The sequence below is a fragment of the Oncorhynchus masou genome, chromosome 1 (genome assembly GCF_036934945.1).
Source record: "Oncorhynchus masou masou isolate Uvic2021 chromosome 1, UVic_Omas_1.1, whole genome shotgun sequence".
Classification (NCBI taxonomy): Eukaryota; Metazoa; Chordata; class Actinopteri; order Salmoniformes; family Salmonidae; genus Oncorhynchus; species Oncorhynchus masou.
In genome coordinates, this window is record NC_088212.1 from 31,860,632 (window position 1) to 31,877,555 (window position 16,924).

At 47.5% G+C, this 16,924-nt stretch overlaps 1 protein-coding gene across 4 annotated transcripts in view; it reads left to right on the forward strand.

Moving 5' to 3' along the window:
* The window catches only part of LOC135542076 (transcription factor COE2), a 41,643-nt gene extending 25,606 nt beyond the window's left edge, over positions 1 to 16,037 (forward strand). For 3 of the 4 annotated variants that reach the window (XM_064968717.1, XM_064968735.1, XM_064968744.1), the window contains 10 exons: positions 4,575 to 4,656; positions 6,285 to 6,426; positions 6,616 to 6,746; positions 7,001 to 7,127; positions 7,261 to 7,349; positions 11,178 to 11,243; positions 13,270 to 13,444; positions 13,627 to 13,812; positions 13,971 to 14,138; positions 14,362 to 16,037. In XM_064968717.1, coding sequence (XP_064824789.1) covers positions 4,575 to 4,656; positions 6,285 to 6,426; positions 6,616 to 6,746; positions 7,001 to 7,127; positions 7,261 to 7,349; positions 11,178 to 11,243; positions 13,270 to 13,444; positions 13,627 to 13,812; positions 13,971 to 14,138; positions 14,362 to 14,393 — 1,198 coding nt within the window. In that variant the 3' untranslated portion in view covers positions 14,394 to 16,037. Of the gene's footprint in view, positions 1 to 4,574; positions 4,657 to 6,284; positions 6,427 to 6,615; positions 6,747 to 7,000; positions 7,128 to 7,260; positions 7,350 to 11,177; positions 11,244 to 13,269; positions 13,445 to 13,626; positions 13,813 to 13,970; positions 14,139 to 14,335 lie in introns of all 4 variants that reach the window. The other variant, XM_064968725.1, reaches the window with a different exon arrangement.
* The last annotated feature ends 887 nt before the right edge of the window (positions 16,038 to 16,924 follow it).

Here is a 16,924-nt window from a genome sequence, read left to right on the forward strand (position 1 = left end):
CATCCCTGCTGTGAAGTCACCAATGTGACTGGGTGGAGTGAGCGGTCATTGTTGGCTGGGTGCACTTGAAGTGGCCAGAGATCCAGAGAGCAGGTGGCTGGGCAGGGAGAGGAGCGTGTCTGTGTCTCGGACAGAGCAGGGCCATGGCCACGGTCATTTAGCCCAACAAAGGAGCCCGCAGTAATGTTATAAATGACTCTGCCATGTCTCTTTATGGGGGTTCCCACATGAATTTGAAGCAATTTAATAGAATGTTCCCCATCATATACCAGAGTAGAAATCACATACTGAAGGATATTCAAGTGCACTGTTTAAAAGAAGTATATGAAAACAGCAGAACATTATCCAATATATCTCTCATCGGTGGCTACGAGGCAAACTGGATTCAAACACAGCATAAACTACTAAGAAAACATATAAATCATGACAGCATGATGGATACAATACAGAGAAACCAGAGAGGGAAGGACGGAGAGAGGGAGTGATGGAGGGAAGGACGGAGAGAGGGAGTGATGGAGGGAAGGACGGAGAGAGGGAGTGAGGGAGTGATGGAGGGAAGGACAGAGAGAGGGAGTGATGGAGGGAAGGACGGAGAGAGGGAGTGATGGAGGGAAGGACGGAGAGAGGGAGTGAGGGAGTGATGGAGGGAAGGACGGAGAGGGGGAGTGATGGAGGGAAGGACGGAGAGAGGGAGTGATGGAGGGATGGAGGGAAGGACGGAGAGAGGGAGTGATGGAGGGAAGGAGGGAAGGACGGAGAGAGGGAGTGATGGAGGGAAGGAGGGAAGGACAGCGAGAGGGAGTGATGGAGGGAAGGATGGAGAGAGGGAGTGATGGAGGGAAGGACGGAGAGAGGGAGTGATGGAAGGAAGGACAGAGAGAGGGAGTGATGGAGGGAAGGACGGAGAGAGGGAGTGAGGGAGGGAAGGACGGAGAGAGGGAGTGAGGGAGGGAAGGACGGTGAGAGGGAGTGATGGAGGGAAGGACGGAGAAGGGGAGAGAGAGAGGGAAGGACGGAGAGAGGGTGATGGAGAGGGGGAGTGATGGAGGGAAGGACGGAGAGAGGGAGTGATGGAGGGATGGAGGGAAGGACGGAGAGAGGGAGTGATGGAGGGAAGGAGGGAAGGACGGAGAGAGGGAGTGATGGAGGGAAGGAGGGAAGGACGGCGAGAGGGAGTGATGGAGGGAAAGATGGAGAGAGGGAGTGATGGAGGGAAGGACGGAGAGAGGGAGTGATGGAAGGAAGGACAGAGAGAGGGAGTGATGGAGGGAAGGACGGAGAGAGGGAGTGAGGGAGGGAAGGACGGAGAGAGGGAGTGAGGGAGGGAAGGACGGTGAGAGGGAGTGATGGAGGGAAGGACAGAGAAGGGGAGAGAGAGAGGGAAGGACGGAGAGAGGGTGATGGAGGGAAGGACGGAGAGAGGGAGTGATGGAGGGAAGGACAGAGAGAGGGAGTGATGGAGGGAAGGACGGAGAGAGGGAGTGAGGGAGGGAAGGACGGAGAGAGGGAGTGAGGGAGGGAAGGACGGAGAGAGGTAGTGAGGGAGGGAAACACGGAGTGAGGGAGGGAAGGACAGAGAGAGGGAGTGATGGAGGGAATGACGGAGAGAGGGAGTGATGGAGGGAAGGACAGAGAGAGGGAGTGATGGAGTTAAGGACAGAGAGAGGGAGTGATGGAGGGAATGACGGAGAGAGGGAGTGATGGAGGGAAGGACAGAGAGAGGGAGTGATGGAGGGAAGGACGGAGAGAGGGAGTGATGGAGTTAAGGACAGAGAGAGGGAGTGATGGAGGGAATGACGGAGAGAGGGAGTGATGGAGGGAAGGACGGAGAGAGGTAGTGATGGAGGGAAGGACGGAGAAAGGGAGTGATGGAGTTAAGGACAGAGAGAGGGAGTGATGGAGGGAATGGAGAGAGGGAGTGATGGAGGGAAGGACGGAGAGAGGGAGTGATGGAGGGAAGGACAGAGAGGGGAGTGATGGAGGGAAGGACGGAGAGAGGGAGTGATGGAGGGAAGGACAGAGAGAGGGAGTGATGGAGGGAAGGACGGAGAGAGGGAGTGATGGAGGGAAGGACAGAGAGAGGGAGTGATGGAGGGAAGGACAGAGAGAGGGAGTGATGGAGGGAAGGACAGAGAGAGGGAGTGATGGAGGGAAGGACAGAGAGAGGGAGTGATGGAGGGAAGGACGGAGAGAGGGAGTGATGGAGGGAAGGACAGAGAGAGGGAGTGATGGAGGGAAGGACAGAGAGAGGGAGTGATGGAGGGAAGGACAGAGAGAGGAGAGTGATGGAGGGAAGGACGGAGAGAGGGAGTGATGGAGGGAAGGACGGAGAGAGGGAGTGATGGAGGGAAGGACAGAGAGAGGGAGTGATGGAGGGAAGGACAGAGAGAGGGAGAAGGACAGAGAGAGGGAGTGATGGAGGGAAGGACAGAGAGAGGGAGTGATGGAGGGAAGGACGGAGAGAGGGAGTGATGGAGGGAAGGACAGAGAGAGGGTGATGGAGGGAAGGACGGAGAGAGGGAGTGATGGAGGGAAGGACAGAGAGGGAGTGATGGAGGGAAGGACAGAGAGAGGGAGTGATGGAGGGGAGGACAGAGGAGAGAGGGAGTGGGAGTGATGGAGGGAAGTGACGGAGAGAGGGGGAGTGGAGGGAGGGAAGGATGGAGAAGGACAGGTAGTGAGGGAGGGGAAGGACGGAGAGAGGGAGTGATGGAGGGAAGGACGGAGAGAGGGAGTGAGGAGGGAAGGACAGAGGGAGTGATGGAGGGAAGGACGGAGAGAGGTAGTGAGGGAGGGAAGGACGGAGAGAGGGAGTGATGGAGGGAAGGACGGAGAGAGGGTGATGGAGGTAGGACAGAGGGAGGATGGAGGGAAGGACGGAGAGAGGTAGTGAGGGAGGGAGGGGAGAGGGGAGTGATGGAGGGAAGGACGGAGAGAGGTAGTGAGGGAGGGAAGGACGGAGAGAGGGAGTGAGGGAGGGAAGGACGGAGAGAGGTAGTGAGGGAGGGAAGGACGGAGAGAGGGAGTGAGAGAGGGAAGGACGGAGAGAGGGAGTGAGGGAGGGAAGGATGGAGAGAGGGAGAGAGAGAGATGGGTATAGTGATATAAAGAGGAGGAAGTGGTTCAAGGGAGAGGCGATGTGGCCATTTGCACACATCCACCCCGGGCCCAACTGTAGCGGAGCTGTGAGGTTGGAGGTCCCAGCTCTCACTGATAAATCAGAATCACCCTCCGCCAACAACAATATTGATTGTCCTCCGCTGAAATAGCTCAAATCAAGAAATATTGGACACTGTCTTGGAACCAAGTGCTAGTTCTGAGCCAGGGCCTGTTCACAAGGGACGTGGGGAGGGAGTGATGGAAGAAGAGCGAGAAAGAGGCTGAGAGAGGGAAGGAGAAATGACCATTGAATGGGAGGGTTCTGGGCTGCGGGGCCAATATGAAGTCCCTCTCCAAACAAAGTCTCTCCATTAATATGACTTATATCTGCAGTGATCTCAATGTGGGTGGGATTGGATAACTAGCCGCCCAGCTCCTGCCTCTCTCTCATTTCTCCTCATCACTGTTGTTGTTTGTTTAGTTAGTGGTCCTGATCTCTACACCACGCCCATTTCACTCTAATTCTCTTTTTCTCTTCAGACCATTTCATTACTCCCTCAACTATCTCCCCTGCCTATCCCCTTTCTATCACTTCCTCCCCCCTCCTCTCTCCCTCGCTCTCTGTGATGGAATGTGTGTTCCTTGTGGTTGCCTTCTCTTTCCCGTCTCTGTCTTTCCCTCTCAGCGTGGGGACTTTGGGATTGCGGCAGAGCCGCGTTGCCATGGAAGCGGGCTATGTTGCCGAACTGTGTACACCTGGGATTTGGAGTCTCTCCCTCCTTTCCACATCTTCATCTCAGTCTCTCCGTCTCTCTCCTTATCTCTGCTCTAGTGGAGGCTATCAGCACCCCATCTCTCTCTATCCACGCTCTGATCTCCCCCCCCACACACACAACGTTAATGAGACACATCCATGAGAAAATACACACACAAACCTCATGCAAACGTACATACAAACACTCTGTCTCTGTCCTCCTTTCACTTTCTCTCTAGTTGCCTTTCTCTCATCCTCCACTGTCCCCATGTGGAGGTTCAGATGCAGCATAGTGGGATACCATGGGGTCCCCAGAGTCCCCTGGCATATATCACAGGCTCCTGTTCACTTTGAAACACAGCCACAGTTTTCACTGGACTGCATTACAAATTTTCATCATTTGATTTAAAGTGTAATAACATTGACTCTAATGCTAAACTAAACAGCAGTGATTAATGCAAGGGCAGATATCACGAAGCAGCATTAACCACACACGCACATGCAAACACACACACGCAGACTCACACACGTGTAGGCACGCACACACTCAATGTTCACAATGCATCTCTATGACCAGAACACCAATCAGCGTCTTCTTGACTGATTTGAAATGATTAATGCCACTAAATAAGGCCAACAAATAATGAATGTGTTGTTCTTCCATGTGATATATTCCTGTCTATTGAGATATTGATGTCCTATTTTTCTTTTCCCCCTGCAGATTCTTCTTGAAGTTTTTCCTGAAGTGTAACCAAAATTGCCTGAAGACAGCAGGGAACCCAAGGGACATGAGGAGATTTCAGGTATGGAGTGTAGGAGATAGAGAGAGAGGAGTGTTTGTGTGTATTCATGTAGGCCTATGTGTGGGAGGGAGGGAGGGAGGGAGGGAGGGAGGGAGGGAGGGAGGGAGGGAGGGAGGGAGGGGGAGGGAGGGAGGGAGGGAGGGAGGGAGGGAGGGAGGGAGGGAGGGAGGGAGGGAGGGAGGGAGGGAGGGAGGGTGTGGTCTAAAACATAGATTTTTAAAACATGCATTTCTTTCCAGTCTACTTTCAAAAAGAGGGTATTTCGTTATCCAGGGTCTGCCCAGGTATAGGTGATAGGTTCTCCATATCAGAACCTCAAGCACCGGAATGGAGGGAAAAGTTAAAAATCAATAGAGAAACAAAGAGGGATAGATGGAAAGAGAAAGGGAAGGGGGTAGTGGGGTGGGAGAGACAAGGGGGGGAGGCAGGCAGGAAATAGGCTGAGGTGTTTCAGGAAGTTGTCAAGAATTGAGTGATTGGCTCCAGATGGGGGAGGTCATGCTCCGTGACCCAGGAAGTGGTCACAGGGGACACTCCCGCTTCACTTCCTCTGCTGTCTTTCAGCACCGGAGCCCCTGTCAGGCATTCTCTCTCTCTCTCTCTTTCTCTCTCTCTCTCTCTCTCTCTCTCTCTCTCTCTCTCTCTCTCTCTCTCTCTCTCTCTCTCTCTCTCTCTCTCTCTCTCTCTCTCTCTCTCTCTCTCTCTCTCTCTCTCTCTCTCTCTCTCTCCCTGTTTTCCACCATGCTTGTGTTAACTCCCACGCGGTGACACATGCTGAGACGTTATGAGCGGGTGGCTGCTCCAAGGCCCTCACCTCCAGGTTAAAAGACGATCAGAGCGGGACAGGAGCCCGTTGCTGCTGCTTGATCGATAATTTACTGTTATTTTCCTTCAGATTACTTTCCTCTCCTAGTCAACCATCTACAAGAACATCTGCTTTCTCTCCCTCTCTCTCTCTTTCTTTCTGTGCGTCTGTGCTCCAGTCTCTACATATGCAGCTCTGCAATACCGAAAAGTCCTTAACACTCCACCTTTGTATGACAAAGCCTATTTCCAAATATCTAGAAATGAATGTCGATCAGTATTTCATGGTCACCACGCAACTACCGCCACCCCTTCCTGCATGTACACATATAGACATATGGACACTCTTAAACACGAAGACCCAAGGCAAGCACACAAGAACATCCACATATTTTGATTGCATGTCCTCCATGGTGAACATGTGTATTTTGTGGAGAGGAAGGGACACACATGCTGTTGGCCAGAAATCAAATTATGGCCACCATTTATCATACTCTAACTCCCAGTAAAAAGAGGAGATTCAGTCCATATGTCTGGTGTCAGTGAGGGATGAGGCCTGAAACTCCAACCACAGCCTCAGGAGGGGATAGGAGGGAGAGAGGCCACAGAGAGAGGGTTGGTGATGTAAAAATATGATCTAGTAGGGTCGTCACATTACCCGTTGAGAAATATTTATATGAACTGAATGCTGAAATTGATTGTAGCCAAGGGATTTATTTTAGCAGGAAACCAAATGTCACATAAAGTGACGTAACATGTCTTTAGGTACCCAGATACACCGCGAGTTGATCTTTTCCTCTTTCCTGACCTCCCCTGTCTTTCAGGTGGTCCTGTCCAGCACTGTGAGTGTAGACGGACATGTCTTAGCTGTGTCTGACAACATGTTTGTCCACAATAACTCCAAACACGGCCGGAGAGCCCGCAGGCTGGAGCCGGGAGAGTCAGTGGAGAACGGCATGGAATACGGTAAGACACACCACTACCTACCCTGATGTACTGAAGCATACTGTAGCTTACTCATGTTATCCACTTCACTGTGCTTCACAATGGCTAACCTCAAGGTCTAGGGCTGACCCCCTAAAACAGACACTAAATACATTTGCCAGGATGTGGAATGAGTTCAATTAAAATGACCTTATTGCTCTTCTTCTACAGCCACCCCCTGTATCAAAGCCATCAGCCCCAGTGAGGGCTGGACCACGGGCGGGGCCATGGTCATCGTGATCGGGGAGAACTTCTTTGACGGGCTGCAGGTGGTGTTCGGCAGCATGCTGGTGTGGAGCGAGGTAGCTATGTGGCTTCACTGTAACTGTCTCTTTAAAACAACTCATTAACGAGACTGTAACTGATTGAAAACATAAGGGACAAGGTAGCAAACGCATATGGATTGTCTCATTAGCACAGTCACATGTTGGCTGCCTGTTACATGTTGGCATTATGAGAGCAGACCGTATTATTCTATCAGATACTGTAGACGATCAAATAGTCTTGTTTGTTGCTCATTTTCTGTCTTGTCTCTGTTTCTCCCTCTTTCTCTTAGTTGATCACGCCCCACGCCATCCGTGTCCAGACGCCCCCTCGCCACATCCCAGGGGTCGTGGAGGTCACGCTGTCCTACAAATCCAAACAGTTCTGCAAGGGGACACCTGGGCGCTTCATCTACACAGGTAAACACCCCTCTTATTTACCTCACAGCCACACCTACCCCAGCCAGCAGCCATTCACCAACAACATATCAAACTGAAACATTACATGTGATGAGTCAGGACCTAATGCTGATGTATCTGTGTTTGTGTTTAGCGCTGAATGAGCCCACCATAGACTACGGTTTCCAGAGACTTCAGAAGGTCATCCCCAGACACCCTGGTGACCCTGACAAACTGGCCAAGGTGAGTGAGAACACACTACACTACACTACACTACTCTACATTACACTAAATTACATTACACTACACCAGACCACACCACACTGGACCAGACCACACTACACCACACCACACTACATTACACTACACTACACTACACTACACTACACTACACTACACTACACTACTCTACACTACACTACACTACATTACACTACACCAGACCACACCACACTGGACCAGACCAGACCACACTACACTACACTACACTACACTACACTACACTACACTACACTACACTACACTACATTACACTACACCAGACCACACCACACCACACTGGACCAGACCACACTACACCACACCACACTACATTACACTACACTACACCACACCACACTACATTACACTACATCAGACCACACTACACCACACCACAATACATTACATCAGACCACACAACACCACACCACAATACATTACACTACACTACACTACATTACACTACATCAGACCACACTACACCACACCACAATACATTACATCAGACCACACAACACCACACCACAATACATTACACTACACTACACAACATTACTCTACATCAGACCACACTACACCACACCACAATACATTACATCAGACCACACAACACCACACCACACCACAATACATTACACTACACTACACTACATTACACTACATCAGACCACACTACACCACACCACAATACATTACATCAGACCACACAACACCACACCACAATACATTACACTACACTACACTACATTACACTAAATCAGACCACACTACACCACACTACAGTACACCACACTACATTACACTACACCAGACCACACAACACCACACCACAATACATTACACTACACTACACTACATTACACTACATCAGACCACACTACACCACACTCCAGTACACCACACTACATTACACTACACCAGACCACTCTACACCACACCAGACCACACTACACCACACCACTCTACACCACACCACACTACATTACACTACACCACACTACACCAGACCACACCACACTACATTACACTACACCACACTACACCACATCACACCACACCACACTACATTGCACTACACCATACCACACCACACTACACTACATTACGCCAGACCACACTATACCAGACCACACATTACACTACACCACACCAGACCACACTACACCACACCACACTATATCACACTACACCACACTACATTACACCAGACCACACTATACCAGACCACACTACACTACACCACTCTACACCACACCACACTATATTACACTACACCACACTATACCAGACCACACTACACCACACCACACTATATCACACTACACCACACTACATTACACTACACCACACTACATTACACCAGACCACACTATACCAGACCACACTACACTACACCACTCTACACCACACCACACTATATTACACTACACCACACTATACCAGACCACACTACACTACACCACTCTACACCACACCACACTATATTAGACTACACCACACTACACCAGACCACACTATACCACACCACACTATATTACACCACACCAGACCACACTACACCACACCACACTATATCACACTACACCACACTACATTACACTACACCACACTACATTACACCAGACCACACTATACCAGACCACACTACACCACACCACTCTACACCACACCACACTATATTACACTACACCACACTACACCAGACCACACTACACCACACCACTCTACATTTACATTACATTTACATTTAAGTCATTTAGCAGACGCTCTTATCCAGAGCGACTTACAAACTCTACACCACACCACACTATATTACACTACACCACACTACACCAGACCACACTACACCAGACCACACTACACCACACCACACTACACTACATTACACCAGACCATTCTACACCAGACCACACTACACTACACCACACTACACTACACCACATTACACTACACCACACTACATTACACCACACTACATTACACCACACCGCACTACACCAGCCCACACTACACCACACAACACCACACCACACTACACTACACCAGACCACACTACATTACACCACACCACACTAAACCAGCCCACACTACACCAAACTACACCACACCACACGACACTACACCAGACCACACTACATTACACGCGACCACATTACACTACACTACACCAGACCACACTGCACCACACTACACCACACTATACCAGACCACACTACATTACACTATACCAGACCACACTACACCACACTACACTACATTACACCACACTACACCACACCACACTACATTACACTACACCACACTGCATTACACCAGACCACACTATACCAGACCACACTACACCACACCAGACCACTCTACACCACACTACATTACACTACACCACACTACATTACACCACACCACACTAAACCAGCCCACACTACACCAAACTACACCACACCACACGACACTACACCAGACCACACTACATTACACGCGACCACATTACACTACACTACACCAGACCACACTGCACCACACTACACCACACTATACCAGACCACACTACATTACACTATACCAGACCACACTACACCACACTACACTACATTACACCACACTACACCACACCACACTACATTACACTACACCACACTGCATTACACCAGACCACACTATACCAGACCACACTACACCACACCAGACCACTCTACACCACACTACATTACACTACACCACACTACATTACACTACACCACACTACATTACACTACACCACACTACACCACACCACACTATATCACACCACACCACACTACATTACACTACACCATACCACACCACACTACACTACATTATGCCAGACCACACTATACCAGACCACACATTACACTACACCACACCAGACCACACTACACCACACCACACTATATCACACTACACCACACTACATTACACCAGACCACACTATACCAGACCACACTACACTACACCACTCTACACCACACCACACTATATTACACTACACCACACTACACCAGACCACACTACACCACACTATATTACACTACACCAGACCACACTACACCACACCACACTACACTACATTACACCAGACCATTCTACACCAGACCACACTACACTACACCACACTACACTACACCACATTACACTACACCACACTACACGACACCAGACCACACTACATTACACCACACCGCACTACACCAGCCCACACTACACCACACTACACCACACCACACTACACTACACCAGACCACACTACATTACACGCGACCACATTACACTACACTACACCAGACCACACTGCACCACGCTACACCACACTACACTATACCAGACCACACTACATTACACTACACTACACCAAACCACACTACACCACACCACACTACATTACACCACACTACATTACACCACACTACATTACACCACACTACATTACACCACACCACACCACACTACACAACACCACACTACACAACACCACACTACATTACACCACACCACACTACACAACACCACACTACACAACACCACACTACATTACACCACACTACATTACACCACACCACACTACACAACACCACACTACACAACACCACACTACATTACACCACACTACATTACACCACACCACACTACACAACACCACACTACACAACACCACACTACACAACACCACACTACATTACACCACACCAGACTGCAGCACACATGGTGACTTCTGTCATCACACCCCACTTTACATACAGTACACACGATGTAACACCAGAGGCTAATTCATGTCTCTCTGTCTGTGTGTAGGAGATGCTACTGAAGAGAGCAGCTGATCTGGTAGAGGCCTTGTATGGAAACCCACACAGTAATCAGGTAACCAGCGCTGTTCACCCGAGGTGGCACCGAGTCACAAGCAAGTCAAATCGAGTCACAAGTTTTCAAGTCGAGTAAAACATGAATCTATATATGCAATAACTTGTTCAAATCTTTGTCTATTTATTGAAGCTACCAGACAGCCCTTTTCATTATTTTGTCTGCAACACATTTTGACGATGTCATTGTAAAATAATGACCTTGTAGCAGTCGTGAGGTCATGACATCAGCAGCAGGCAAGGCAGGTTGATGTGCTCAGTTTGTTGATTTATTTACAGGTCTTGGTGATCCAATGTGAAAGGGCCATATCATACAAAATAGATTGACCAAATAGATATAGAAGGTCCAAAATACATAGCCTCTGTATCAGGCTCAACCTGTCCTATCTGAACAGACACAGGTAGAGGGCAAGACTGCACATCCTCCCCTTGAGAAGCCAAATGGAATCTGTCTAACAGGAGTCCCTCCCAGGACCATACAATTACCCAATTGGCAATTACAACCAATAAACTGGTTCTATATTTAAATGGCAATTTCCACATCCATTGTTACATTGGTACATTTGTCTTAATCAGACTTAATGATTATTAACGATATTTCATCACCATTCATACATAGAACAATAATTTCTTCTTAATCAGCATACTGACTCCAAAGCGTGGCACGCAGGCCACATTGCTATATTTAGAGCGTTTGGCCAGTAACTACAAGGTTGCTGGATCGAATCCCCGAGCTGAAAATCTATAGTTTTGCTCCTGAGCAAGGCAGTTAACCCACTGTTAACCGGGCGCCAAAGACGTGGATGTCGATTAAGGCAGCCCCCCACAGCCCCCCACAGCCCACCACACCTCTCTGATTCACAGGGGTTGGGTTAAATGCGGAAGACACATTTTAGTTGAATACATTCAGTTGGACGACTGACTAGGTATCCCCCATTCCCATTCCCTATTTCTAGCACATTCTCCTATTACGCACATCCAGAGTGACAGAGACATAGGACTCAGACACACAGAACTCCGACATAACCCGAAACCATACATTGAATTAAATGAACAGAACTTCTACCTCATGAGTCTTGCGAATGTTCATGTGCACAATAAACACAGCGCCCGGGCTAAATGAAAATGTATCATATGAAACATGAAATAGAAATGTCTAAGTGTTGCAATAAATGGTATGGTGATGGAATGACGAAACGCTAGTAATTATTGGAGGATTAGATGGAATATAGACTAACCACATATGCATTTAAATGTGTGAAAACAACAGCAGATATTTAAAGAGTTGAACAAAGCGGCTCTCCACTGGAAGGAGTTGGAGAGCCCCTGTGGGGGATCCTCGCCACAGTAATAATTCATTTTAACAACAAATTCCAAATGCAAGTATAAGTCAATTATAAATGTCAAGGCATTTTAGCATGCCAAAAGACCAGTAAGCCTATGCTAGTAGTCTAACTGTCGCTTGATGCCCCATTGCTGCCGAGCTTGCAAAGAAAACAGTTAATATTCTTGATCACCAAACTATTTTTGGAGCTGCATGTTTATTTATTATGGCTGTCCTCTCTCCCTACAATTTGACGTTTGCCCTGCACCCGATCCTATGGCTGTACAGTAAATCAGCAATCTGTTGGCTAGCTCACCCGACTGGTGTTGATTGACAGTTTTCTGGTCCAATCAGAGGGCCAAGTGTGCGTTTCACTAGCCAATCTGTTGCACGTTTTTTGTTGTTGCAAGGGCGATGCTGCGGCTACTGTCTATGGCTTCTCTGTGCCACAAAATGAGTGACAAAACATGACAAAACATGACAAAACCTAGCCAGATCATTTCAAGTCATCAATCTCAAGTATAAGAGGGTAGTCCCGAGTCATGAGGCTCCAAGTCAAAGTCAAGTCTCAAGTCATCAAATTTGTGACTAATGTCTGAAGTAAACAACTCTGCTGTTCTTGTCTCTTTTACTGTTACTCTTATCAATAACTACTATAAATCTCTGATGTCTGGCTAACAGTTTGTATTGTCTGTCTCTTTAGGACATGTTGCTGAAGCGTGCAGCGGACATCGCTGAGGCCCTGTACAGTGTTCCCCGTCCCCACAGCCAGCTGCAGGCCCTGCCCAGCTCCCCAGCCCACGGCAGTGTCATGGGCCTGGGCTCATACCCCTCCCAGCTGGGGGTCAGCATCGGAGAGCCAGGACAAACCAGCCAGGGTGAGCAGTACTTGACTTACTATGTGATTTATAGTGATATTCACAAGAGTCTGTCCCTTTGCGTGGTGCTGTGATATCCCCAGTGGGAAAATCACTTTTCGTCCTGTGTTTTCCTTACCTCTGTCTTTTTTGTTCTAACACTCTATCGGTCTCTCTCTTTGTTTCTCTCTCTCTCTCTCCAGGTTATATTCGTAACTCCAGCAGTTTGTCCCCACGGGGATACCCCTCTGCCTCCACCCCTCAGCAGTCGGGCTATGGGGGAGGTGGAGGCATGAGTGGCGGGTATGGGGCAGTGCCCATGACTAGTCTGGGGGTGCCAGGATCCCCTGGTTTTAGCAGTGCCTCCCCCACTGGTTCTCCCTATGGCAGTGAGTGTGTCTCCTCTGACTCAATCACTCTGTCCTGTGTTTTCTTCCTGTCCCTGCTACAATAAAACATCATTGCCCACCATTGACAAAGGTTGACCAGTGCATAGAATCCTTCTGTTATAAAGTAACAACAACTATTCTCTCTCTCTCCTCCACAGTAATGCCATCTAGTCCCACCATCCCGGGTTCCAGCTCCTCCTCCTCCCTCCTGCCATTCTCCTCCTTCCCGTCCTCAGCCAAACAGAAGAGTGCCTTTGCTCCCGTTCTCCGGCCCCAGGGATCCTCCTCTCCTGCCTGCCCCGCCTCAGGAGGCAACAGCTTCAGAGGTAGAACCAAACTACAATCTTAGAAACACCCCTTTCTGTGTAACCCCCCCCCCCAACATTTTTCTGTATAAAAGCAAATCCATACCTACATGCACATAGGCTAGGCATGCATGACAATACAAATATGTCTGGCTGTTATTTGGGTTATAATAATGATTGTTATTTTCAAAAATAAGTTTGTATCTAAAACATATTAGATTATTACTATTCTCTTTCTCTATAGCGATGACCGGCCTGGTAGTTCCCCCGATGTAGCAGTACTCCACCAACTCCCATCCACCATCTACAAACCAGACCAGACCAGACCACTGCTCCAACACTGCCACCCCCCTGCAGGCACTGACAGGGCAGGGATGATGATGGAACACACACTGATTTCTCAACCACCCACAACTATCCTCACTGATGCCCTGCCACTAGTTGAGTCCATGTATCATTCATCTGGATGAAAGGGATGGGACAGAAAGAGTCCAAAGACCAGCCAGTCACTCCAGATGCAGACAGAAGACCTCTTTGTCTGTAGTAGCTGCAAAGACATGAGACCTTCTTGGGCCACACCACAACACAGTGGAGTCCTATAGGGTGCACTAAGGGTGTCTCTGTATTTTGAAAGGAAAGCAGAAGTCAGCGTCAAGATGCCTTCACGAGCTTCAAAAGCACTCATACCACCCAACGCTACAGCCTTATGCAGCGTTTGGTTCTTCCAACAACACCTACCCCAAACTGATCAACCTCTTGGCTAGCAGAGGTGTGGTAGAAGAATATGTCTGTTGATGATTTGTTGTTAGAGCACTGAACTGAATGGACAATGGAAAACTCTGATACTATGTGCCGAAACTCAATGAACCAGGGTGATATTTGTCTCTAAGGACACTGTCAAAGGCATCTGAAGACTCCAAGGTTTTTGTTGTAGACTTTTTGAAGGTGATTTACATTCCAGAATGATAGACTCTTTATTTTTTGTTCTCATCTCCATGATTTTACAAGAGCAAACTCTTTGTCCTCCAGTGTTGGTAATAAAAAGTAATTCATATATTGATTTATTTAAGAAGAAAAAAACAAGCAATTTAACTTATTATTACATTTAGTTTAGGGAATAATATAAACGTGTTTTAATTCCTTTTTTGCAATTGTTATATACATGATTATCTCTATCTTGTCACTATTCTTGTTTTTATTGAAATCTTTGAGGGTTTTATTAGACATGACTGTTGATTAATATGTAAGAGAGAATGAAGTAGTACTCCAATGTTCATTTGAAATAAATTCCTTGGCCAATACTCTTTTCCTGGTTTGTCACATAACAAAATGGAACCATTATGTCCAATGTCAAAGAAAGCAAATTACCTTGCTGTTCTCTATAAAGGAAAACTAGTTAGCATATATTATTATTCATTTTTATGCATGTTATTTCAACACTGATTCCCTCTATTATTTCATTCATGTGGCCAATTTGAAATTGTATGTCGAACATTATGATTTTCATTGTTGATTCATTTGATGTGTTTCATTCCGCAGTGTCTGGTCACTATGCAGTACAGTCGCAAGCACAACCTGAGATCAAAGGGTTATATTGGGGATTTGTCATAAACCAATGCAACAGTGTTCTTACTCACTGTTGCAGCACAATACACACATCATGCTCAGGATTAGAAAACACAGAATACATGTATTGTTTTGTAGCTGACATCTATTCAAAGTTGTTTCCAGTGTTTGACTGGTTGTATTTATTTGACAACAGTTAGTAAAATGTAAGGTCACACATTTTTGTTGTTGTTCAAAAGCCATCTTTCTTTTTTAATGGTACAGAATAACATGATTGTCTGAAATTGTGGTTTGTATATCATAAGGTGTAATTATATTTTGTCCTCCCAAATAAAGCAAAAATCACAGTAAGAGCTCACTGTTGGTATTCATAACTGAAACATGAGGAAGGTTGAAGAAACAAGGTCTATTTTTGTGTGTGTGCACCTGACTTTGTGTTTGCATCTATGCCAATGAGACATCAATAAAAATGTACAGATATCCATAATATGACCAATTAAAAACTATTTAGGCAAGTGAGGTTTTGCTACCTACAGCATTATGGGACTATAATTCAGGAATACACCAGGACAAGTTTTTGACTCACCTGTATGCTTGTGTATTTTGACACTGCTTTGTATACATAGCCGATGAGGCGCAGCATCTTAATTGTGGAGTGTGCGTTGCAGACTGTGTAGCTACTGCCTCTAAAGATAAACAACATCCCCCCCATCACTCTCCTCTCCAGCGGCAACCTTGCTTATTCCTCTAAGGACCAGGCCTCTGGGGGCCCCACTGAGAACCACATGAGCCTCTCCTCCTCTCTCTCTCTCTGGCGTGTGCCCTCTTTCTTTCCCATCTCCCCCTCTCTCTCCGCTACCCTGCCAGTCTTTCTGTCAGTCTTTGTTTCAATCCCCTTTCATCCCTTCATTCTTTCTCTCCTGCTCCCTCTCTCCCTCTGTAATGGCTTCTCTCTGTTAATGTAATTAGCACTGGTAAAGGAGGGCAGTTAATTACCAGCTCTTTTTTTGATGGGGTAATTAATGTTATGCCAGGAAACAGCAACTGTTTCATTAACACAGTGCTCAAAGCAGCGAGGGGTGGGGCAGCGCTGAGTGTATTCATATCCATGTGTGTGTCAATGTGTGTGGTTGTGTTCTACAGTCTGAGTGTATTCATATCCATGTGTGTGTCAATGTGTGTGGTTGTGTTCTACAGTCTGAGTGGACACTACAGTAGGGTATTTAGATAAATATGCTCAA